This window comes from Athene noctua, chromosome 25 (assembly GCF_965140245.1).
Source record: "Athene noctua chromosome 25, bAthNoc1.hap1.1, whole genome shotgun sequence".
Classification (NCBI taxonomy): domain Eukaryota; kingdom Metazoa; phylum Chordata; class Aves; order Strigiformes; family Strigidae; genus Athene; species Athene noctua.
This window is the reverse complement of record NC_134061.1, coordinates 6,551,445-6,577,599: the sequence shown is the minus strand read 5'-3', so window position 1 is coordinate 6,577,599 and position 26,155 is coordinate 6,551,445. Positions and strand designations below refer to the sequence as shown.

Genomic DNA, 26,155 nt, shown 5'->3' with positions numbered 1-26,155 from the left:
CACCAAAAATCTCACTGCCCCAGTAAAGTCTCTTGCAAAGGTTTGTCTGTGGAAGTGAGGGCTAGGAACAAAGTTGTGGGGTGGAGGGGGAGGAGAGCATGATTGACAGCCCTGAGCTGAGACTCATCCCTTACCTTGGGCCATGCGGTCTGATTGGCTGCCTGCTGACATCCCCAAGCCCTGCACTTTTTAATAGACGCTTTTGGATGATCTACAGGGAAAAGGCTTGGAGAGGTGTGTTTCTGACAAGCCAGAAAGTCATCCGCACTACAAGGGACTTTGTTTAACTCTTTTTTTTTTTTTTTTTTTTTTTTTTTTTTCCTGGAAAGAGGGGGATTCTTCATTTTCGCACTTAATGTTTTTCTGAAAACTTCGCTGAGATTTTCCCCTTGCACCAGCCTGGACTAATGGATTACCACCTGCTTGGACTAATTTTATCTTTTCTCTTCAATGGCACAAAGGTCTTAGCTGGTTACCCAATTTGGTGGTAAGATTTCTTCCCCCCCTTCCCTCTTTCTATGATTGATTAATGAATTAATTAATTATTAGCTATGGGATTTGTGTGTATGCATGTTCCTTCCTTTTCACCCTTCACCCTGCTGATTTGGCCACAACTGCTTGTTTGATTCTAGGCATAATTTCTTCAGATTTGATCAGTAATTAATGAAAAGTTTGGGGGTTATTTTTAGGGGCAATGTCTAGGTTTCCCTTTACGCAAATGGAGTCTTCCCCACCACTCTTAATTTCTCCATTTTCGCCTCTGTAGCAATAGGCATTTGTTTTAGATGTAAAAGGTTGCATTTTTATTTTCTTGTGCAATAGGAATTTTGTCTGTTGCATAACTGTGTAGCAGGTATTTTCTTCCTTTCCATTAAACTGTGATCGTTCCTTTAAAAAAATTAATTCTATTTTCTTTTTGGCTGCTGCAGTTTTTGGACTTCTTTCTGTTCTTTTGTTGTATTCTGTCATGTGAATTTAGTCCGGCAAATAAGCTGAGAACGCAAATGGCACCTGAAAAATATTCATTAGCAAAATTCCTCAAAGATAGATTTTATTCTTTTTAATTATGGAAATGTCACTTATTTCCTTGTACCAACAATAAAAATAATTTTTAAAAGAATAGGTTATATCTTATAATGTGGCTGATAAGTAACCTGAGTTACTTATTTTAAAAATAAACAGTATATAAATAAATATGTTAATGGAAACACTTTAGAACAAAAAATATAGAATAAAACATTTCAGGTCATTTAAACACAGCAGACAGTGAGTTGCATAACAGAATATTTCAGTTAATTTCTCTCTTTATCGTGTAGGATTTCTCATTGGAATATATCTCATTAAGTTCCTGTATGTGCCAGGTAGGGGCTGTAAGCCTAATGATCTGAGGGCAAAGAGGGAGATGTTGGAATTTGGTGCTACTGAGATTCTTGGGTTATTTTCGCCTTTCCAGAAAAGTCTTTTTTTTTATTACTGAATTAGATCCTTTCAGTGCCAACATGGAGATGGCAAGAAGTAGGTGGGAGTGAACTTGGAAATGGACTGCCATGTCTGAGAATATTTAGAAATCAGAAGGGAAGACAATTTTTTTTTTTAATAACCAGCTTATTACTGTGGACTTTGAGATTGAAAATGTGCAGTTCCAGTAGAGAAAGACTGAGAATACAATGAGAAGTCCACGCTCAGGAAGCGTTTAAAAGCTACGCAGGTTCATGAAATGGCTAAATCACAGCATGTTTTCCTGAAGAATTAAATTATTTCCTCACCCTGACCGTGGCTGCCCAACTTCAGGACCTAAGCCTGGGGCAGGGGAGCCTACTGAAATATAGACAGCATCACTTTGATTCCTTACATCCCTTTCCTCCTTCATCTGGGGACCGGCATGTCTGAACGGGTGTGCATGGTGGGTTGTAGAACAGGTCAAAATTACATGGCTGGGTCTAAAGACAAGAATCTGCATGGGGCAACGATACCTTGCCATGACATCGGCTCTCCCAGGGTCTCACCAGCTCCTGACCTGCTTCAGGCTTTGATATAAACCAGGATTTAATGCCCAAATCAAGGAGGGTTTCCACTCTCAGAGCAAGGAACTGAAATCTTCTTGACGAAAAGGTCTGTTTTTTCCCCATGGTGCAAAAACGTCTCAGTGAGCAAAATGTCTCTCCCTGTTTTCAGGAGAAGATGCTGCAGACAGGTGTCTGCCCCATGTCCCTGCCCTCTCCAAAATCCTTACAAGTTCACCCAAAATGAACAATACAGAGGACATGTAATACAGAAACACCAGGGGCATGGCAAGCAGCATCCATGGGAAAGGAGGGAGTCAAACAAGCTATCTGCAGAATTTTATTCAATAGATCTGCACCTTGCATATTTTTTGGAGATTCTAGTAATACTGAAGTGCCAGAGACTCTCCGCTGCACTGGGGGGATATGATGAGTTGCCCCATGAAGGATTGGGAGACTATTCAAAATAGCATAGGATTTTACAGTTTTCTTGAAGGCTGAGGGAGCAGAAATGCAGAAATATCTGGGCCAGGGCTCCCCGACTGCTCAGGCAGATACAATGCTTCCCACAGCACATAAAATTAAATATATCCTTCAGTCCCACTGAGGGCTTTGAATATCTGCTCTGCGGAGCTGAGATCTTATGCACAGTGTGCTCTAGCATGGTGTCATATCTACTCTTAAAAAAAAAATCATCCTTTTCCAGTTGTCTTCCCAATCCTCTGATCTTTAGGCAGGCACAGAGCAGACCTTGGGGAATGTCCCACTTGCAGGGTTCTACACACACCAAAACAAGGCGAAGGAAGCAAAGATGGGGCACAGCATCAGCCCAGTCCCCTGCACTGGGCTCCTGCACCCCTCCAGACCAGGTTGGACCAGAGACCATCAGTGCTTCCTTATCCTCAGCTAAACCCATCTCTGCTAAATACGAGACATTCAGGAAGACTGTTCAGAACCCACAGACTGCTGACAGATAGTGTCCAGTCCTGATGGTGCAACCTTTCTGGATATTTTTCTACTGTCTAGGGAATATTTTGACGGCAAAATCAAAACAGATCATTTCTGCTTTGGGGCACAAATGGGAAAAACGTTTATTCCTGTAGTGGGGAAAAAGTGTCTAATGTGCACAAGGGAAAAAGTGCAATGAGAACAGGGTCTTGGCACCTTGTAAATGGGTTTAGGGGTGGCTGGAATAATCTGGCTCCTCCACAGTGCAGCCAGACAATGCTGGCAAGCACAACACTGATGGCAGTGCAGGGGAAGGGATAAAAGCAAAAAGATGAAGTTACTGAGGGTTTGCACTGAGTTGTATTTTCAGAGGGGCCAGGAAGGATGCTGACCATCTGGTTATATTATCTAGAGAGAGCATAACTCAACAACAGTCCTCCAGCTTGCACACCATCCTGCTGAAGGGAGGATCCTGCCCTTGGCCTCAGTGGTGAAGCGTTACTTGCAAGGCAGTGAGGCTCAAGGCATCAGCTCTTGGCTCGGGAGCAGCGTGGACAGACAGCAATGCAAAGGGAGGACTCTGCAGTGCAAATCCAGATCTGCAGTGTCCAGGCTCACTGGTGGCAGCGGGAATGTGGAGCCACCGGGCTGCAAAGCCAAGGCGGGGGGGTGGGGGGGGGTGGGAGGTGTTGCAGTCCAGCCTGTTTGATTGCTAACAACTCCCTGACATCATCTTGTCCCTGACCAAGTAGCATTTTCCCAGGCAATGCCTGAGCAATGTCCAGGGGTAGCACAGGCTGTAGATGTAATCTTCAGTGAGCAGGGGTGGCATTTTGCCATAAGCCCAACCCTTCTTCACATGGTTCCATCTTATTACAGCAGTGAAAAGGAACAAATGGGGCACAGACGGGAAAAGGTCATCTAAATGCTGCCTGCTAGAGTGCTGACAAGAGGAGCTGAAGCCAACAAAAGCTTCCTCAGATACGTGTCCAACACTTATGCTGTCTGGGTTATTGCTGCTAAAAGAGAGGCAAAGAAGGAAGAAATAGGCAGATGTCGTGAGTCCATGGAGACCAGGACTGCTGCTTTTCCAGACTCCTCCATACAGGGATGGTATGGATGGAAGCAAAGTGGGCAATGGGGCTGTGGCTGGCACCCCAGCAGTCATGGGTCATGCCAACAGCCTTTTTAGGTGCCAGCAGAATGGGTGGCGGTGACACCAATCACACCTGCAGCCATTTTTTTAATCCCAAATACCCCAATGACAGTATAGATAACAGAGTCTGAGTCATTGGCGTTGGGAGGGATCAAGGTATGAAAGACTGGTCAATGCAGCCTATAGACAGACTGGTGGATGGGCCCAGAGATTTCTAGTAATGTCCTGAGAGAATTTAGATGAAAATCTAGTCCATACTCAGAGATGTGTCAGTGAAGGCCAACAGAGATATTGTGGCCCAGAAAAAAAGCAGAAACTGCTCCCCGGATGGAAATACATGTGCAGGGGCTGAAAAAGACAATCAGGGAGACAACTCCACCCATGAACTGAAAAGAAAGAGCAAATGCTTTCCTGTTCCATGAGCATCATTCACCAAAAAATCTTGAAAACCTCTGGTGTGTCACTAGCCTGGGGAAATGAGCCAGATTTGGAGTCATTGGTGTAAACAGGGAGTAAAAATATTCAGCCCCACTCCCCTCATCATTCCTCAAGACATAATATAAATAGGTCACTGCCCATAACTCTGACTCTCACCAAGTGCATTTTCCCATCCAGCACTTGCTGGCCTCTAAGCAAATGACTTGGCAACTGGAAGAATGGCTTTGTCCATCATATGTTATTAAATTTTATTTCTATCCCTCAGAAATGTTTTCAGGGGAAGCTGGAGGCTTTGGCACCTGGCTGAGGATCTCAGTGGCCTTGGGCCCCTAGGAAGCGGCAGATAGAAACTTAAAAACATGTTTTCACTGGTCCCACAGTAGCTTCCTCATTAGGAAAAACCTGTGTGTGAAAACCATTTGCATGTAGATGTAGTCTGAGATGACATGTAACTTGTCTTCTTCAGCTTTCACTGTTTCACCTCGCTGTGATGAATGGGAGACCTCATTCTCCTGGCAGCCTTTTTTTTCGTTTTCTGGAGGTTCAAAACATTTATAACCTGTAGCCTGTATTTTGTTACAGGCATGTGGCCCTTAAAGCTTTATTCAAAACCAATAAAATTGCAGTGCAGCATCAGACTATGAGAGTGGATTTCCTGATGCAAATCCAGCTGCTGTAGCCCTACAAAGGAAGAAAAAGACCCCACATATAATTTTCCTACAGCTTAAAATGCAGGCAGTTATGGGGGAAAATGACTAAGATAATGATGGAGTTTGTCAGTGACAGAGCTGACGGCACTCACTGTGCAAGCCCAGAGGTGCTGCTCTGGCTCCCGGTCTGGTACACGAAGCCAAAGCACCTCTACCAGTGGCCTGCGCTGGCACGTGAAGCTCTGAACTGGAAGAGCTGACGCATAAACCACACGTCGCCTTCTGCTGACACTGCTGCAGGGGTGTTAACACCCGCCAGCGTCTGGTGGGTAATGCTGCAGACGGCTGCCCCTACATGTGTCAAAGCTTGTCTGTAGGTGAAGCTACCTGGGGATTGCAGTGAGGCCAGAGGTAACGAGGAGAGATGCTGGAGTGGCGTGTGGCTGTTCATGAAAAGAGCTGTCAATAACTAAATAGCCACAAGCGTTCAGGATCTTGTGGTCTTAAAGGTTTTCTTTAGCATTTTACACAGGCAGGCATGGCTAGCGGGCATCCATATCACCACCCTGCCAAATGGGATGGGTAGCCCATGCCATGAAAGAAAGAGCTTTTCAAGCTGGAATTCAGATTCATCGTCTGTCCTGTACAGCAAACACACATGGGGTGCCCTAATCATTGCCCGAGGAGAGCTTCTGAGGATGTACAGCCTTGTGACCCTCAACATCCCTCGGGTGTTGGCAGAGTCTTAGCATGGCCAGGTGGTTTCTCTTGTTGGCTTTCTCTCCCCCCTGCATGGCAGAGTGCAGTGCAGTGGAGTCCTGAGTTCAGCAACAGCTTCAAAATGCTACAAGAACACAACAGTACAGAGCAAGAAGAAATGTATGCACTTCCCTAAATATCAGGAAGTCTCCTTCCCTCAAAAACTGACGACTCATGTCTCCTGGAGTGTCCTGGTCCAGGGACCCACTCTGACCTGCAGGGCCAGCACAAGCCTGGAGCCAGATGAACACAGGGAGGAGACTTAAAAGTGTTTCTGCCCTTAAGTCAGAAATTTGTTACCAGTCTTGTAACTAAATTCAGACGTAAATTTAAGTGGTCACAAAAAGCTTTTAAGAGGCCATTTAATGGCAAACTGATTGCTTTTCATTTGAATATTTCAGTATAAGCAGCATTTGACACAAGTGGAGCACCTTGCCTAAGGAACCTCATGAAAGAGCACTGGCAATTCAGGGGATACTCCCAGCCACCCAGTACTCTCAGCTCACGTGGTGTTGGGGATGCTGGAGGCCACCAACAGGCGAACTGACATGCCAGTTGTTCTACATGCTGGCTTACTTCCCCAGCTGTATGTCAACCCTCACCTTGATGTGGTCAGATAGAGACCAGGGTGTGAACCCCACCAACACAGTTGCGTGTATGTGGGCAGGGAACTGGGGTCAGTGGTTGACAGCAGGAATATGAACTCACAGTTGTGCTCATCACAAACAGAATGAACTGTGTGCTGGGCTACACTGGGAGGAGAAGTGTGGGCAGCAGGCTGAGGGGAGCTGCCATCCTCTGCTTGGCATTTGGGGGACTGTAATTCTGTGTTGGGAAGTGTCCCCTTGCCAGCTCAGGAGTGATGCAGAGAAACTGGAGAGTGACCAGCGGGTGCTTCCAAGATGATAAGGAGCTGGGGCACATGACTCACCAGGAAGGGTGGTGGGACCCAGGATCATTTAGTCTGGCCAAGAGGAGACTGAGGGCTGTTCAACAGCAGCCTGTGGCTTCTTGAAGAGCTCTTACAAATACAATAGAGCCGACCTTTTCTCTGTAATGCTGAACAACATAGCAAAGGGCAACTGCCACAAGCTGGGACTTCAGAGGTTCCTGCTTGCATGAGGAGACCTTCCTTGCTGCAGCATGGCATGGCCCTGAGCCAGGTGTTCATGGGGGGAATGAGGCTCTGTCCTTGGACATTTGCAAGACTGAATTGCATGAAGCCCTGCCTGCCCCAGGCTGGTGCTGGGGAGTGTTCTACTCTGAGCAGGTGCTTGGACTAGAGACTTTCAGGGACCCTCTCAACCATCATTTCTTTGAGTGTGATAAACACCTTGCTGAAGCCAACAGCGGTGCTACAAAAGATGCAAAGTGTTAGGTCCTGGGTTATTCGATCTCCAGAGTATGTTTAATGGGGAGTGGGGCCTTCATTAGCACCCTAAGAACAGCTAAACAACTCTCACCCATGTGACAGCCCAAGGCTTACGATGGCAACATATGGCCCAACACACACATGCCAAGGAGAAACCTGATGGTCACTCATGTCACGCTGCTGTATGCTACACATCCTCTGTGCCCAGATATGAGTCATTGCCACTCCAGATAGGTCACGACAGGTCTTTAGCTAATGCTTTCTGGCTGCATCTATCTTGGCTCTGTTGACCTCCAGCTCCTGTGACGCAGTCACTGCAGTTTACTGGGTGTGTGAGCCAAGGGGAGATGCAAGAATGGCTTCAGCCCTTCCTCCCTCTCTGCAGGCACAGTACAGAGCAGTCTGAGCCCTCGGTCACTAAATCACTTCTGAATTTAAAATACACTTTCATAGTTTAGCTGACACTTTGGGGGCACTTGTTTTCCACTGTTGTCCCAGAGGCCAAATGAACACTGCCCACACACTCACTGGGGCTGGTAACCAGGAGGTAGAAGGTTATGCTCCACCTGACATTGGTGATTGGGTCTCAGTGATGCTCATCAGGCCCTTCCACTGCCAAGTCAAACAGTTCAACCTGAACTATTGGCTGGATTTTGTATAGAAAGGCAGGAAAATGTTCGAGTAACCAGTGTTAGAAAACTAAAAAGCAAACTTAAAATATGAAATAATAAAGATTAAAAATTGTGCTCTGTACCGAAAATATGTAGATATAATGCACAGCACTTTGAATTATCTCGGTCATGTATTCATCTGAAAAATATCTTCATCTGATGTGTGCTACAGATCTCAGTTTCCAAGGTGCACCAGCAGATAGGCCAGCCATCTAGAAATACACCTCGTCTACTGCTCAGGCACAGAAGTTGTTGGTGCATCTGCCAACAGAAATCTCAATGTGAGCAAGTATCCCTTTTGCATCACGAGAACCAAGCTGCTCTAAGCAGTGCATGCTTAACATACAAAAATCAGTCAGCTGGGTTAGCAATGGCATTTGTTTAGATATGTCTCACTGCTAACACCCTCTTAGCACTGTACATCTGATTTGCATGGCTTGTGTTGAGTCAAAGTCGTATCTATGGCAATTTGGCTCAACTTGAACCTGTTTTGATATTTTTGTCAGGCCTGAGTAAAGCATCCTAGGCACCTCCAGTAGGAGCCTTAGCAGCTGCTAGCTGCTGTCTTCCCACTGGCCGGTGTCTGGCTGGTTTCGGTATATGACAGCACATCAAATAGGGAACATCTTTGAGCATTAAAACAGAAAGAATTCTGGATTCAGAGTCCAGCCATTCAACAGTATGGATACACCCCAAGTTCTTGATGAAAGTCAAGGCCTTTGTCCATTCAAGAAATACTTCTCAGTAGCTATTATCATTTTTACAACATTATGAAGCTCACACCAAAGGATTTTTGAAGATGGCTTAATGGATTTTATTCGTGTCCATATGGATATGGTCATGTCTCGGGCGATATGGTCAAACCTGGAAATAAAAATCCGGTAGGCTGGCATTCCTTCTCTGTGTAACCATACTCTAACTCTCAGTTTCCTAAAAGCAATGGCTCTAAATGGAGCCTGTAATGGAAATCGTGCTCAATGTGGCATAGCTCTAAAAAGTTATAAGCTACTTCTCAAAATACTGATTCACAGCAAGAGAATTGCAATGAGATTTCTTAACAGAAAGGCAGGATCCTACTGTATGCAACTCACCAAGGCATAGTCTGTTGATACCTGTCCACAAGGTAGATCTCCAGAAAGTCTACTTTAGGTCTGATTTTGGAAAGGATGAAATCACTCGGTCTCTTTCCTCTGCTGGTAGATGGAGCCACTCAATGTCTGCAGACTAGACACTATTTTCCACTGGCTGTTGTTGGAAAGAGACAAATTTGATGTTCACCAGCTCCTACATTTGTTCTCCTTCTTATTACTCTTCTTCAGTTCCCAACACCACTCAGTGGATCTATCAGAGATTCCCCTAAAGGATCTGAAATGGGAAGAATTTGTCAGGAACTTGGCTGTAAAATTTACAAATCCCATATATAGTCAGTTATAGCTCATGTTCCTTAAATTACTCAAAGTTTAATTTTAGCCTTCTGTTGGCAGATGCAATTTAATTTTGTTGACCTGATCTGAGGTTCATTTTGTATCTACAAGTGGAAGTGGTTTAATTTTACTCAAGTTTGTAGGTAATATTACAGTGATACTGGCTGTAATGAAAAGCTTCTGGTATCAGTCTATGTTATTTAAGGCTGTTGAAGTTTCTGGGATAAAAGCCATATCTGGATGGGGCATAGGTGAGAAAGTGTGTCATGGCTGACACTTGGTGCCTTTTTAACACTATGGACTGTGTAAGATTTGCAGCTTTTCCTGTGATAATACCTGAAAAGAAATATACCTGAAAAGACATATCTTGAGAGTTCCCACCTCTTCCAGTCCAGAAGCTCTCCGTTTCATACCATTTATTCTGACTAGGAGTGTAGACAGAACTGCTTAAAAATTCCAAACTAACCCCAAAACAGGAAGTATTTGCAATACTCTGGGTAAGACAGTGGTCCTTTATAAATATATCTTGTCTTCCTTGTCTAACTCATGACCCTAGCTAGAGGATGCCTGTTTCCAGATCGTACATCCAACATATTCAGTAGACAGGCTGGTGCTGATGCAGGTTAGTCAAGAAAACCTCCATTGTCACCTAAGAAAGAAACTGCAAGCTATCCTTGGCTGAAAGGGCTCCTACTACACAGGCTTGAAAAATAGAATATTTACCCTGTAACAAAAATTATCATCACCAGGACTGTTACTGTAGTTGCTTTGCTGTCTCTGAAAACATGAAAGAGCTATGCTTTGATAAGCAAATTTGCTGTGATAAAGGAGCCAAACTGTTTCTAATTCCTTTTCTAAAGATAGTTTTCCTGATTTGCTAATTTGCTAATTTGTCTTTTTCACTATTCTCTGAACTTGTCTGTTTTTAATTAATCTTACAAATCTAATCAAGTCTCACTGGCACCTTTCCCAGTACTTGCACCTTTCATTTCTGAAAGAAAAACACTTTCCCTGAGCCCCTCTAGCATCGCATTGGCTCAGACACTGGAGATCTTCTTCCGCCTTTTCAACAAATAGATCTTGCAAGTTTAAAACAGAAGGGGCTAGTGCGGGGTGATAAAATCTTGATTATTTTTTTTTATTATTATTATTCTGAAGCCATTTCTATGTCTCATAGTAATCCAGTTTTCCTGCAGCTGCTTTCTAGATATTGTGAAGAACTGTAATTAAGAAATTTGCAGTGATCCTTGAAAAATGTCATAGGGGCTTTTCACAGCTCCGGTGGAGTCCTAACAAGTGCCCCTCAGCTCCTTACTCCTCCAACTGGAGATATCTGCAGCGCAAGTAGCTTCATCTTAGGTAGCTGTCTTACGGACAGTGGCACATTTGCTGCATGGGTTTTACTTACAGAGGTCTAAAATGAGATCAGTACTTATTTTTCTCCTTGGAGTATTGTGAAAGACCAGGACAATGGTGTCAGCTGAAATGTCTGCAGTACATCGGATGACTCTCATCATCTGCATATACAATGCAGCTGAGTCCACACTTATCTGCTAACCTCATAAAATCATTAATTTTCTTGTAGGATTTACTCTTCCAGCCTCCAGCCCAGATTTCAGCCAATAGCAGAGATAGCCAAGGCTTCAGCTGTGCAATTCCCTCACCACTGATCTGGTTTTTCACCTGATTTCTTAATAGATGTTTCCCATGACTGCTGATGCTTTCAGTACTTAAGGGGGTTTTGTTTGTTTTCATTTTTGCAAAAGATTTTCAATTGTCTTTTAAAATTCTGAATTATTATTGCATTGTATGTGCTCTGGCCTCATTATCTTTGGTAACAACCAGATCACCTTTAATAAGTTTTTAGTGAAATCCATCTGATTTCTGCTTGATAAGTAGTTTATGTAGTACACTGAGTTACGGTTATCTGTATATTTTTACTTTTCATTTCAATTTCCTCACTTTTTCCTGTAAATCTCCTAAAAATAATATCTTCAGAAACAAATATCTCCTTTGTGGCTGTTGTGGGGCAACAGTGGTGCAATGTTCAGGAACATAGTTTTGGCAACTTAAGTTCTACCAAAACCCCTGAAGGAGTCTCACCCCATGTCTTCCAGGCTGTGTCTGCAGTCTTCACAGTGTTATCATGAACAGTGGTCTCATACCTTGGGGGCAACCCTTACTCAACCTTTGATCAGATAAACGAGAGCTTGCACAAACACACTACAGGGAGAATTAGGAACAGCCAGACAATAGGGAGACACACTGGTGATAGCACTGTCATCTACACGCTAAATGAGCTAGTTCTTGAAAATCAGCCTTTTATACCCTGAGGACACAATGAGTCTTCCCAGATGTTCAGAAATTATATTACCCCATTTAGCACAGCTGTTTCCAGAGCTGAGGCAGACACGCATTGGCCATGGTGGTGTCTCCCACCATAGCACCTGTACCACTAGTACTACTGCTACTCCACTTACCTGCGGTGCAACAACTACTTTTGTTTAGTCTAATTCAGGAGGCCTGGCTCAAACTATTGTAGTTATATTAGTAACAAAATGATCAATACAGTATCCATAGTCTTAACAGTCTACGAGTCTTGAGTCTTTGGTGTCCAACCCTGTCTGAGTTTTAGTTGTTCTTCTCTCTCATTCCTTCAGCCCAGAATCCCTGTCATCCAGCGTCCGGAAAGCTGGACCATGAAACATGGCTTGGTGACAGCTGGTGAGGCTCCTCCATGGATTAGGTTTTGGTGGAGAAAACACTTGAGGTCTACGTTGAGTCGTGAGACCTTGGCTATTAGGTGTGCGTTGGTTTTGCTGCATGGGTGGAAGCCATAAACAAACTGGAAAAACAGCTTTCTGATGTGGTTTCGAATATTTTGAATTCAAGGCTTCTTGGTAACACATGAAAAATTAACAACCGGGTATAAAGAATATCCACTGCATAGTGGAATTACTTACATTATAAAACTTTTCTGTAGGAAAAGATGTAGATGTTCAAATAACATTTGCTTCGGGGTTGCATTTTTAGCCTTTGTTTCTTGAGTCATATCAGGCTGCAGGGTATCACTAATGAATTTTCAGTAATAAGTCAACAGCCTAGTCCTGCCTGGCCTTACACATTAGATCACCTAATAGAGGGTCCCCATCCCTCCATCCAGTTCCCCAGGATGCTTTGAACTCAGTTAAGCTCAATATAGCTGGTATTGGCCAGAAAAAAATGCCAGAGCCTCAATTTAAAAGAATACATTTCTCTGCAATGGGAATCAGAATGATTCTTCTCTATTCCTGACCAAAAACTCTAAGAGGAAAGGATATTTCCCATTATTCCAAATCAGATTGTTTGCTAAAAAATATGGAAAAGGTAATTTTTTATGTTGGTAAGGAACTGGCAGTAGAGTTTTGCAAGAACACACACTGTCCAACATATTTAAAAGGATTGCAATGGGGGAACAGTGATGTGGTGAGGTTTGCAAATGTAACACATTGCTCAGGATGGTCCAACATAAAGGTGACCACAGAAGACAGGAATGGATGACACTCTGGATAATAAAAAGACAGATTAATTGCAAATGACTGTGAAGTAATGCAAATTGGGAAAGGATGCCAAAGCTGCACAGCACTGATATAGGTTAGACTTTCTATTACAACCACCTTGGAAACAGGCATTATTATGGACAGTTCTTCGCACTGGGTAGCTTGGTGCTCAGTAGAATTGTACAACATCCACAAGCTTTGCACCTTGCTCCTCTCTCCCTTGCCCAGATTTCTGGGACCATGTTGGCTGATAGGTGATAGAAAAGGTCTGTAAGGAGCTGTTGCTGGATTTGTTCTCAAAACAGAAAATATCAGCATGCAATTATTTCCGTCATTATTTTTTATTAATGAATCCTGAGGTCTGTCTGTGATCTGATCATTGCATTTCTCAAAACTGTTACATAAAATGAGAAAAACACACAAACAAGCCAACAGCATCAAGAAACTGGAAGGGTTGGATGCCTTCAGATGAGGAGACAATATTTAGATTTGCAGCTTGGAGAAAGTAATTACAAGTGAATACAATACAGATCTCGTAGGTCATGAGTGATGACAAGAGTGTGCCTAGGAAAAGGTGTTTATTTGTCAGGATATAAGAACCGGTTGTGGGTTAACCCAGGTAGGCAGCTAAGCATCACACAGCTGCTCACCCCCTGCCAGTTGGATGGGGAGAGAAACAGAAGGGTAAAACTACAAAAACTCATGGGTTGAGATGAGAAGAGTTTAAATAAAGCAAAAGCTGCATACACAAGCAAAGCAAAATAAGGTATTATTCAATACTTCCCATCAAAAGGCAGATGTTTAGCCATTTCCAGGAAAGCAGAGCTCCCTCATGCATCATGGTTACCGGGAAGACAAATCCCGTAACTCCAAACATCCTCCACTTACTCCTTCTTCCCCAGCTTTTCTATTGGTTGTTAATTTATCACAGAGTGGGGCATCTTCAGCATGAGTCACCTCCCCTGGTGATGTTCCAAAATTTCTGCCTTCTTGATAGTCCATGATGACTTCCAGTATTCCTCGGTCATCAAGGTTCCCCATTCAAGTCCGTTATCAGTGCGTGTCGGTGGCATGATGCATAGAGGGGACCCTCCCCTGGAACTTCCAGCCTAGCACCGGCAACTGAAGTGCCAAGAGGAGCTGTGATTCAGTAGCAACTACTTCTGAAGTGGCTCAAACCCCTTCATATGCTGATAATATCTCTTTTTCTTTTGGAGGGTATAAAGCACATTTCTCACATCTTGTCCTGTTTGGAACTGGCCCAAGGGCTACTGCATGAACTATCTCCTGTTTAATTTGTTCAGAGGGTTATTACTGCTCCCCAGTGAAATTATTGGCCCTTGGCTTTAAAATTTACTGAGAAAAGTGTGTAATTGGCTTGTGAAACCTGTTCCCAGGAAGCACTGTGGAGGCTACATATACCATGGAGTGAGAAGTGGCTTGGAGAAAATTACTGAGAATTACTTCACCAGTAATCCTTAAGCACCATAGTCCAGAACTAACCTTCAGGAAATCCCACATCCCATCGCTGCTGGAACCTTCATATACTGGGCAAAGCCATCTTTTATCCTTGCCTTGTTTCTCATGGTGTTTCCTACATAGCTGAGATTACCTGTGAAGGAGGCAGAACGCTGGCTACATTGACCTTTGGAGCAGACCCAGTGTGTCAGCCCGTTCAATCTTTTCTGCAATATTCATGGCAGTTTGTGTCTCATATCTTTCTAGAGCCCATTACCCTTCCACTCTGAGTGCTGCTTTGCTCTCCAGGGAAAGAGAATAGTTGTAATTTTTCAACCACAATAAACCATCAGAACTAACTCTAGATCTGGTTTCCAGAAGATTCAATTCAGCTTTTCCATGTTGTATCTGACATAAAACACTTTAAGATCCAGTTCATCCAGATGAGACAGAGCTAGGTGTCTTAGTCTCAGCTACACTGCCCAGGATGGACAGAGCCAAGCTCAGTGCTAGACCATGGCATGCACTGTCCCCTGCTAGGCCAGAATATGTCCTTCTTGGGGTAACCTCAGACTGTTTATAGGAGCAGAAGGACCCCTGTTCTCTTCAATCCTGGTCTCAGTGCACAGTGAAGGACTCTCCAAAGAGAGGCAGCCCAGTCATCCACGTTAGATCACACCTCAGATTATGGGACAGCTGGGTGGACATAATAATTCTCATCCACAGTGTTCAACTGGATGTTCCTATAGTATCTGAGCATTGGGCAGCTGCTTTTTGGTGCCAGAGCTGGTGGTTTACAGTGGGTGATTTCCAGACAGTTGGCACTAACCACTTATTGAGGTTGACCACCACTGGGACCTCTTCAAAACAACACCCCAAACTGGAGGCATGTGGAGAGGGCTTGGCTGACCAGCAAGGGATGACCAGCATCCCTGATGGCCTGGGTGGAGAGGTCTCTTTTCCTTCCCTCAATTTCTGTGGTGCTCCATTCTGGGTTGAGTGTCCCACGACTTCCGTGTCCCTGGTAGGAAATGTTTCCCTCCACCAGTGCCGGCTTTGGGAAAGAGGAAGGAAAGGAATGTGAATCTGAGTGGTGGGTTATTGTTTTGTTGGGAATGCCTCACAGGCAGGACTGAGAGTGGGAGGGATAGCAAGGGGGCAGCAGCATCGACAAACACGGTGGCCTTGGTCACATGCAAATCTACAGCCCTGCCAGGACTCGCTGATTTGGAGGGAGCAAGTCCCCAAACAAATTTCAGCGTCTCTCTTTGGAGGAAAGGTTTTGCAGTGCTGAAAATCTTGCTGTGTTTATTGCGGTCACAGCCTGGAAGCCTCCATTTGCATATGCAAATCATATGCATTTATGTAAATTCCTGGGAGAATAATATTATCACAGTCCCTGCAGAATGGATTCTCTCCCATGGCAAATCACTTGATTGTGTTTTCTAAACTGAGAGTGGCATTGCTTTGACCAGGCATTACTGAACATAACATTTATATCTGATACACGGAACAATAAAGCAGCCCAGTTCCTGGACACACACCCTTGTCAGCAACTTTATTCAGGCTGCATTCGTTAGGAAGAGAAGCAGACTCCAGCTCCCAAGCCCTGCCCCCGCCCCCCCCCCCCCCCCCCCCCAATCCTTCCAGCATTTGCTGGCAAATAAGTCAGAGCAGAACCGTGTTCGATGCCAAGACAAAGGGGTGGAGGCAGATGCCAAATCACTTTCAAGCCCATGACAGAGCCCTGAGTCACCCAAACTGGAGCAGCTCTCCCAGAAAGGGCTCATCTTACAAAAGTGCTGTTGCTGCAGCAACACTAATCCACGCGCCAGTGGGCAGAGAGATAATGTAAGGGATGCAACAGCAGATTCGTTTGCTCAATGCCGCGCTCAGACAAGGGGAAATTATAGTAATGTAGAGGGATCTGCTTGCTCTGTTATAAGCCCTTTGTTGCAGGGACTCCTCAGGCAAAGGGCTTCAGACGTTAGAGGGAACCAGGAGCAGGTGAATGGCTCCAGTCTGACCCCTCTCTCCGCTCTCTGGCTGGAAATCCCACAGACAAGCAAGAAGGGCGTTTCACAAAGGTCCCTTCACTGACTGGGCTGGGAGAGGGACTTCACAAGGCCACCTGAGGCCCTAAGGTCTCAGCTGGACTGTGCATCACACCCAGTCTGCTCTGAGGAGCGTTCAGGTCCTGTCCCTGATTCCTCCCTAGAAATCACTCACGTCACCAGCAGGCTCCAAGGTCATCAGTGCCACAGCAAGGACCCTTCTCTGCACACCCCTCCAGTCCTGCTCTGCTCCAGGGACTGTCTTGCTCCTGCACTGCCGCGAGGAAGGTGCTTCTAGGGCCAGGCAGGTAGTGTGGTCATCATCACCAAAGTGGGCTAACATGAAAAACTTATGCAAATGTGAACATTGGTTGATTAGATCCGTTGAGGAAATACCTCAGGAAGTTACACAAGATTTGGGGTGGGCTAATTGTGCCTCTTTCTGCCTGCTCACTCACCCCGTGGCCAAGCAGGGGGTGAAAGCCAATTGCCCCACCAGTGGAGCTGGAATTAGACTTTGCCAGGGCTCAGACTTACCCAGCTCAGAAAGCAGAAATAGGCCTGGGGAGGAAGCAGCAGTCACCCAATGATAAGGAAAAGGGATGACAAGAACAGCTAATGGCTGGCAATGTGTTAGTATGGAAGCACCAAGCATGGTGAACGTGGAGGTCAGGATCATGCAGAAAGAGACTGGCTCCAGGGGAGTAAAGGCAATACGGAGGCTGCAAAGAGGGCTGGCAGTAGCAAAGGACATGGGGCCAGGCTGTGGACAGGACAGCTGAGGATAAAGTACATCAAATGACTCAGGAGAATATAACAGAGCTGGGGAGACAGTTGGGGCTTTAAAGGGAGGGGACATGGCTCAGGACACAAATAGCAAGAGATGCATGGAGATCAGCAGGTAGAAAAAGAAACCTTTCTGTATCTGGAATAGGGCTTGGGGGCAGAGGGGCAGGGGAAGGGATGGTTTGGAACAGAAAAACAGTGGGTGACATGAGAAGAGGAGGGAAGAGTGTTGCAATGATCAAAGGGAAGGGGGAAAGTCCAGGGATAGGAGATTTATGAAGGAAGAAAGCTGGGACTGAGCGAAGGGAGTGTGAACAGAAGATACTTTTGGAAGGAGACATTCTCCCATCAGAAAGCGAATTACTTTTAGGGTTGGATTTTCAATGGGTGATGCTGGGTGATAGTACCCAAATTGGAAACAAGAGGTTTTCTATGCCAGGTGTTAAAAAGCACAAGGTCAGGAAGTTTGAGATTTTTGCCTTGACAGTTCCTATCTTAGTACTGACCAGGGAAGACACAGGAAGGAAAGAGAAGTGAGAGATGTTGAGGAGAGTGAGAACAGCCCTGGCAGTTATGCTGGCTCTGGACAGACAGATGACAATTTCAGCTCCCAACTGTCTAAGAAAACTCAACCAGGCAAATGTGTAGGAGTGGTTCTAAGAATCACTGTCTTTGTGTCAATGACATTCAAACCATGTAGTACACCCTTTTCCTCACTACACTCTTCCCTCTCCACCACCCCACCATGTGTCTCTCCACCCTCCCCTCATAGTGTGATGGATCCCAGAGGTGTATCAGCCAGATCTGTCCCAAAAGTCCCACAGCAAAGCTTTTGGTCCTTCAGCATTAAATCCATGGTGTGTTGCCGAAGAACTAAATATTTAGTCACAGAATCAAAGAACAGCTGAGGTTGGAAGTGACCTCTGGAGATCATCTAGCTCAACCCACCTGCTCATAGCAGGTTGCCAAGGACTGTGTCTCCACAAGCTCTCTAGGTAACTGTTCCAGTGTTCAGCCACACTCACAGTAGAAAAGAGTTTTCGTATGTTGCAACAGAATTTCACGTGTTTCAGTTTGCTCTCATCGTCCCTTGTCCTGTCACTGAATACCACTCATAGGAGTCTGGCTGCATCTTCTCTACTCTCTCCCACCAGTTATTTATACACATTGACCAGATCTCTCCAGGGATTTCTTTTCTCCTGGCTACACTATCCCAGCTCTCACAGCCTCTTATCAGACATCAGATGCTCCAGTCCCGAAACATCTTTGCTCCTCCCTCAGCTGTACAGATGTTTCACAGCTCCACACAGGCCAATGGGGACATCATTTAAATGCTCTTTAGTCCTCTTACCTGCCCACACAATATCTAGGGGGTGAATGCTCACCTGCTGGGCTGCTTTATCTCCACCCATTCCACGTTTCATCCTCTGAATCTACTCTCATCTTAATGGAAAAGTTCCCTGTTGCCCAGAAGCTCAAGTGCCACTTCACTTACCTACATAATTTACCTGCACAAGCATTTGTGTGTGCAGAGACAGAGGTGCTGTGGTGGTACTGATAGTGGTACCGCCAGTAGTGGGACCCAACTCAACCCTGAGTGAGTCTGTTCACTGAGCATCATTATTTCTGTTATAGCCAAACCCTCCCTGAGCAACGACAAATATTTAGCACAGTCCATGACATTCAAGGCTTCCAAAACAGCTTTTCTGAATTGCTTTGTAAATAGTGGGCAGGCTTCTGGCTTTCACAGGGCACTACTATGGGTAAGGCACATGTTCCTTGCTAGCTTGTGTGAGAAACATCTCTGTGGCTTTTCTAACAGCATCTTGGCTTTTCCTGCTTATCTTTTAAAAAGATAATGCACCCTTGATGGCTTGCAGCCTCATGCAACTCTGGTGGGGATGAAAAGTCAGTAAGTGCCATCTGAGACAGATGTCTAGGTACAGTTTAAAACCAAGAGTCTAGACCACATGTCTAGACTGCAGTCCAGAGAACCTCACCCAGAGGTAAACAGGTAAAACAGGTCAGTGGATCATATTCTAAAAGTGCATAATTTTCTCTATTTGTAACAAGGGGAGCCTGAATGACTGGCTGAAGTGGAGACGGCCATAGTGGGGGCACCTGAAGGTTAGTTCCCTAGGCCAGCCATCTTTTCAATGGTAAATTGACTGATGAGGCATCAGTGCAGGTGGGTCAACCTCCAGCCACAGTTATTTTTCATGGAGTGCAATGGAAAGTAACCTCCCACAGCTGCCTGTTCTTCTCTAGTGGCTGGAGGGGGAACCAGCACAACCAGCTGCATTTCTGACAACTACCTTTTAGATATCTACAGTTTGGAGAAAAGCTTCCATCACTATGAACTTCACAGCCACAGAGAGGATCAGCATACCAGGCTTTTGTAGTGCTCATTGAACCACTGTGTGACAGAATAATTTAGGTTGAAAGGATCATCTGGAGGGCCTACTCAAAGCATTCCCCTGACCATTGCGGTGGTCTCCACTGGACTCCCACCTGTATGTCCTGTCCCAGGGAGCCTCAAACTGGACATGGGATTCCACGTGTGGTCTCACAGCCCTTGATGTTGTAGTTACTGTCTTGCTAACGCAGCCCAGGATGCAGCTGACCTTTTTTCCTGCATGGACACAGGGGACTCCTGTTCAAGTTGTTGCTCACCAAGATCCTCTAGTCCTTCCCTGCAAAGCTGCGTTCTAGCAAGTCAGCCCCCAACCTGTGCTGTGGCATGAGACTGTCCCATTGCAGACTTTGCTTTTGAGGTTCATGAGGTCCCCATCAACATGTTCCTCACCCTGTTGAGAACATTCTTTCTGAATTCCTGACCTGCCCTCCAGCCTATCATAACCAGTTGCCAGTTAAACTTTGAGCCTTTGACCACTAGCCTTTCAGCCCAGGGTTTCACCCACCTTTCAGTCCATCTGTCTAGTACATATTTCATCTGTTTTTCCACAGAGATACTACGGAAGATAATCTCAAAGGTCTTGCTAAAGTTGAGGTAAACAACATCCACTGCTCTCCCCCCACCACAGAGCCACTCATCTCATCACAGAATGCTATCAGACTGCTCAGGCACCATTTGTATTTGCTAAATCCATGCTGGCTGTTCCAAATCACCCTCTTGTCCTTGATGTGCCTAGACAGGACTTCCAACCTCTTGGTTTTCTCCATAACCCTCTACAGTTGAAGATATTTTTTCCCATATCTAGCTGCTGAAGCTGGTGCTATTGGTGTGCCAGGTTTTTTCCATGTTTGCAGGCTGCGATGTGAATCATATTTTGGCCCACCACACGGGAGAACGCCGAGCCAGCTGCATCTTAAAGGGGCTTGTTCATAACCAGTAGAAATGTGACAAACCTAAACCACTTGAAGTGCATTTAGCAGTGTGAACACAGACTTAGAGAGCAGCGCTGAAAAGTGCTATTTCTCAGCAGGCCTACACGTTTCTGTGAATGAGCAGAAAGGACTCCAGAATAGAAATGTCTGTTAACCTAGAAAAAATCTGTAAGAGTGCCTATACAAAATCCTTAGGAACACAGGAAGCGTCCCTGGAAGAGAGCTGAGATGTCCTTGGATACACCATGTCCCATACTGGATAATTAGTAGGAGACTAAAAAAGGCGCCAAATTTACCTTTATTCAGAGATTCAGGCTGGCCATTAGAAAACACTCTTTTCTCAAGGAGATGTCAGAGTCCTGGGACAGGTTCCTGTGGAGGTGATCACTCTTCACCCTTGGAAGTTTACAAAAATTGGCTTGGCAAAACCATCACCAACCTAGTTTAGTGTTGGTGATTGTCCTGCTCCAAGTCAGGTCGTCCTGCATTCACCTTTTATATGAGAAATATTCCTCTTTGTTGTTTTAACCAGACACAAGTCATAGACCCTAAGCTGAGGCACTATGGGAAGTTCTTAAATTTCATTGTAACAGTCAGACTACAGGTTCCAATTGTTTTTTCTAATCTGTTAATTCAGGGTTTTCTGGATGATTTGCTATTCTTCTCTAGAGGTAAATTTAAACCATTTACAATCTGACAATCCTTCTCTACACACAGCTACAATCTTACAATATCTAATTGTCACAGAGAGATAAATATTAATTAATGCTGATAGCCTGAGTGGTTTTATAACCACCTTCTTCCAGCCTTAGTATTTCTTGCTTTTGCCAGTTCACTCCCAATCCTCCTCTCTTCTTATGATACTGTGATGTCCAGAAACACATTAATTCTGCCTCTAAAAAGAGCTGCTGGCAACGAGCACTTTATCTTATCACTATGTTGAGTGAATAAAACTCCCATGCACAAGTCATTTAACAACCAGCCAGTATCTTGATCTTCCTTCTGTCTCTTCCTCTGTGCTTGACACAAGCATCTGAATTTCATTATTTCTTTAATTATCAGCACTTTGATGGCCAACTTTGATTTCTAACCACTTCTAGACCATCTTTTGTGCTTCTTGGTGGCCAAGCCCCTGCAAGAAGGAACACACTTTTGAAGAACTGGAGTGATTTTGGCTACTGAGTAGTTCTGTGTGACTAGAGAAATTGTTTGTATTTGTACATTTCTACAAATTCCTGAGGATCAGAAATTCATTTTCTTTTACCTGGGACTCTCCTCACTCCAAAAAATGCAAGAGGAAATTAGCACAAGTTGCAGGACTTCCTGCCCAGGACATAATTTTGCCACAGTCTTTCTCAGTTGTGGTGCCTAGTGCTCTCCATCCTCTTGTGAGAAATGAATGTCTGTTTCTGTGACAGGAGAGACAAAACCCCATGGATCTACCTCAGATCTACACTGACATCAGTGGCGAGCTGTTGTTCCAGCACATACAGATGCTTGGACTGCTCTTATGAGAGCCAAGGCATCTCAGAGCTACGTACTCCTGGCTCCATGCTCCACAGTGGTCCACATGAGCTAAGAGGAGACAACCGAAGTCCTGATCTAGGAGTCACCAGTCTCCTACACCAAGGGCTTTGGCCACATGGGAAAAATTTGAAAGCACCTGTGCAAACAGGTGTGCAGAGCAAGATCCATGTAGTTTTACCTAACAAGGGTGCTGTCTCCAGAGAAAATTATCTCTGGTAAGGATGAGGAACCAAGAGAGGCAAAGGGTACACAGGAAGCTTGTGATGGATCAGTAAAGTGATCCAGGCTTGGGCCAGGAACACTACACGTAGAGTTGCTGAAGATGCTGCTGGCCCAGCTTGACATGCAGGACTGCTCTGGGCCCTGTAGCAGAATTTGTGTCTGTTCTTGAGCCATTAGGACTCAAAGCCCAGCTAGGACTATCAAAAAGGTGCGAAGTAGACAGACAGTGCAGGGCATGGGAGGGAACTAGCCAGTCACATGGAGTGGTGGAAGCAGCTCCCAGGTTTCCCCCAGTTTTTGCAGACTGTGGGTGCTTTGGCAATATGAGTTGTAGGCAGAGCACTTGAAAAAAGTTTAAAGCTATTTTCTTTACAAACCTTGTTTAGATCAGAAAGGAACAGAGCAGATCCAGCAGAGGATGTAGGACCAAAATAAGTCTGCAGGGGGACAGAAGGACTTTCCTTGGTGCTCTTTGAATTTAAGGGCGATACTTCAGCCGTTGCCATTGCATTGGGAGGGTGTTCAGCACCACCATTTTGGGGAACCCAGTATCCTTCCTCCACCCCTTGCACTAGAGACTCTGGGGTTTGCGGGTGCTCTGCAGTTATCATAATATTATTTCAGATTATTGAGTTGGCTTAAACCTGTTACACACAGTACTCGTCCTTCTGTGTGCATCACCTGATAATTTAAGGGCATCTGGCTGAATGCTGATGGAGGAGTTAACCTTTATTTAGAGAGGAAATGAGGAATATTGATTTCTTAGAAGACCGCCCTTACACTACAGCTGGATCCAAGCTCCTCTAACACTGCTCAGGCACATCCTTCGCCTTTTGCTGCCTCTGTCAGTGCAGCCACTATTGATATGTGCAGAGGACCATTATGGCAGAAATCACAGTAAGACACAGACCATATGGGCTCTCCCTCTTCATGAACCCAGAGGACAGGGAAAAAAAAATCCTTCTTGCAAAGCCAGGAAGGGCTGTGTACTGCGACCACTGAATTTGATTCTTTTACCCCAAGGGTGAGGAATTCATTTGTATTGTCTCAAACAGTTCTTTTCAGAAAAGCACAGACTGGATTTGAAGACACTCAGTGTTAGAGAATCTGCAACAAGTGTTGGACATTTGTTTTTTTCTTTGAAACTTGTGCCTTTGCATTTTGCTGGTCTGAATTCCCACTCACCAGCCATTGTCTTGCCCTCTTCTGCTGGACAGAAAGTCTTAATCTTCCCCTTCTTCTCACTGTAACTAAATAATCTCTCAGAAGTCTTTCCAATAGAATAATCAAACTGTCAACATAAGCCACTGCCTCAGCTCACTGCTATTGCTCTTTTGTCCCCTTCCCATGTTTAACATACTATTTACAACAAGGAGGAGGCTTTAAACACTCCAGTTTCTGCAGTAATGGCTGCAGCATCATGTGCTCTTGGCTGGATAAGACAGCACACACTTGACCAGAACTCGATGAAGGCAACAGAAGTACAAAACCATCCTTAATATGTCCAGGAAGGAGGCTGTAGGCAACCCTCAGAGCCTGGGAGCTGAGTAATCCAATTTCATAAACATGACACTGTCCTCTTTCCCCTTGGATGTCTTATTTAACTTTGCTGAATGTCAAAGGAGATGGTGGCATTCTCATGGAGATACCATTGTAGATGGCGATGACTCACAGCCTACCCGAGCTTCATTAAAGCACTGCACGGCTGTTACATGAGCCGTCTGCTCCTAGAGAAGTCACATTTGTGACCAGGCTTTGACGTGCCCCAGTAGTACATTTACACTGGAGTCTTGAGAAGATGCTCTTACACCAACTGGGTGTCCTTTTGTGAAAGCTGCAAGGCAGACACCAGCTGGGTCAGCAGTGTCCCTGGGCTGCTGCTGCCCCTGGGTTTGCTCAGTGCCAGGAGGTCATGATGCCTTAGAGCCTGTTTCTGGCTCACTGTTGAACTCATTTTGAACTCATTTCACTCATTTGAAGCTGGCTATTTCCCATCTCAGTTCATCCTACCTCCTGCCTTCATACTGGGGGAAAAGAAAGGGACTGTCACGCCATGGGGGGGAGCAGAGTGCCACAGAAGGCAGCTGGGCAGGCACGGCCAGAGTAGTGACCACCAGTAAGATCATTCTTGAAGAGCTTTATCCTTTGGCATCCTCCAGTTTCTTCTTCCTTTTCAATAGGTATTCCTGATCTTTCCATGTTCCAAATACAATTGCAGTACCTACAAGACGAACACTGAAGTTCAGATTAGGTGTCCTCTAGGGGTTTTACATTTCTTCAGCCAAACTCAGCTGATTTCCACCTAAGGACAAGGTACCCGGTACAGCAAAGTCCGTCTAACAATTCACCCCTCTCAGAAGGGGGCAGAGCTACTGCTCCATCCCTCTTCCCTTTGCCAGCACCTGGTCCTCCCTGCCAAGCACTCCCCCACCCATCCACTTGTGTCAGGTCTGGCATCTCCTTTGATCAAAGCCAAAACCAATTTGACTTGCTAAATTCTCAGAACACTAACTCAGCAAAACCAAAACTAGACTCAGTGGCAGGGGGAACACCTGGGTCTTGTGTAGGGAGGGCAGGTGAGACATCCTGGTTTATTTTATTGCAGCCCAGCTGCAGCCTGTACTGTAAAAGCCATGCAAAACAGTGGCAGAGCGGATGCAGAGATGTGGGTGATGGGTGGCAAGTTCATACATTGGAGTGCAGCTCATGTCATGCCTATGGGACAAAAGGAGATAAGGAAAAAAAATTGAGTAAAACAACAAGATTGAATTCAGTTCATGTGGCAAAAAAATCTCACCACAAACCTGCCCTTGATCAGACCTTGGAGGTCTGCCCCTGGCCATTCTTCTCTGTAGTTTGCCTTTACACAGTAAAGCTCATGTGCATTGCACTGGCTGGGACTCAAGGGCAGGTTCATCTGACCTAATCTGAGAAATCCTTCCCTAATCCTCTGTGGAGTCAGTGAAGCTTTCCTGGAGTGTGACACCTCTCCTCTACAGTGACTCTGCATGGACTGGATTAACTGTGCCCCACCAGTGCCTGCTTTTCTCCACCAGTTACCCAGGAAGTCAGGGTTGCAGCCACCTGGAGTTTAAAGTGGAGAAGTGAACCTGGTCCCAGTGACAGGCAGAACAGGAGGTCCTGTCAGTCTGGTGTCAGCCACACTCAGATTAAGAGGAAATCTAAAGAAATCAGTGTTTTCTGAAACTCCGACACTGGGTAACAGCACCCAACATGTCATGGCCCTTGCACCCATTTCATCACCCAGATGAACCTTCACCCACCAAAGCCACTTCTGGTCTTAGTCTGGACCTGTTTGTACTGTCAATATTTCCATTTCACCTAAAATCTTTCACATCAGAGAACTTAAAGTCTTCTGGTATCAATCCCTTTGAGGCATCGATCCTTCCCAGGGCCCACAGACCTCACCGCCCCTGCCAGGCAGACCAAGTGGCACACAAATGGCATCACTGACATTCAGCCACACTTGGTTTAAGTGCAGCATCCCATGTATGTCAGAGCTGGACCATTTTTCATGGTTCTGTCTGAAGAAGGATGCCTCTTGCAGATGATGGCTGCCATCTCTAGCCCATCAGAGGGCACAAGATATGAACAAGTCTCTGCAAAGAGGCTACCGTCTAAATTTGCTGTGCCCAACCAGCAACAGCTCTCATGCATGTGCAAACCTGAGGTTGTTTTCTCCTTGTCAAAATGCAGTCTGCTAGTTTGCCTTGGCAGCAAACACAAGGAACAGGCAGGTGTCACTGAAATGCTGACCCAAAGCACGATCGTGCAGTAAT

General features: G+C 45.3%; 1 protein-coding gene across 1 annotated transcript in view; it reads left to right on the top strand.

The window, feature by feature from the left end:
* The first annotated feature begins 407 nt into the window (after positions 1–407).
* The window catches only part of WNT3 (Wnt family member 3), a 47,920-nt gene continuing 22,172 nt past the window's right edge, over positions 408–26,155 (top strand). Inside the window, exon 1 of the mRNA XM_074926694.1 lies at positions 408–487. Coding sequence (XP_074782795.1) covers positions 408–487 — 80 coding nt within the window. The remainder of the gene's footprint in view (positions 488–26,155) is intronic.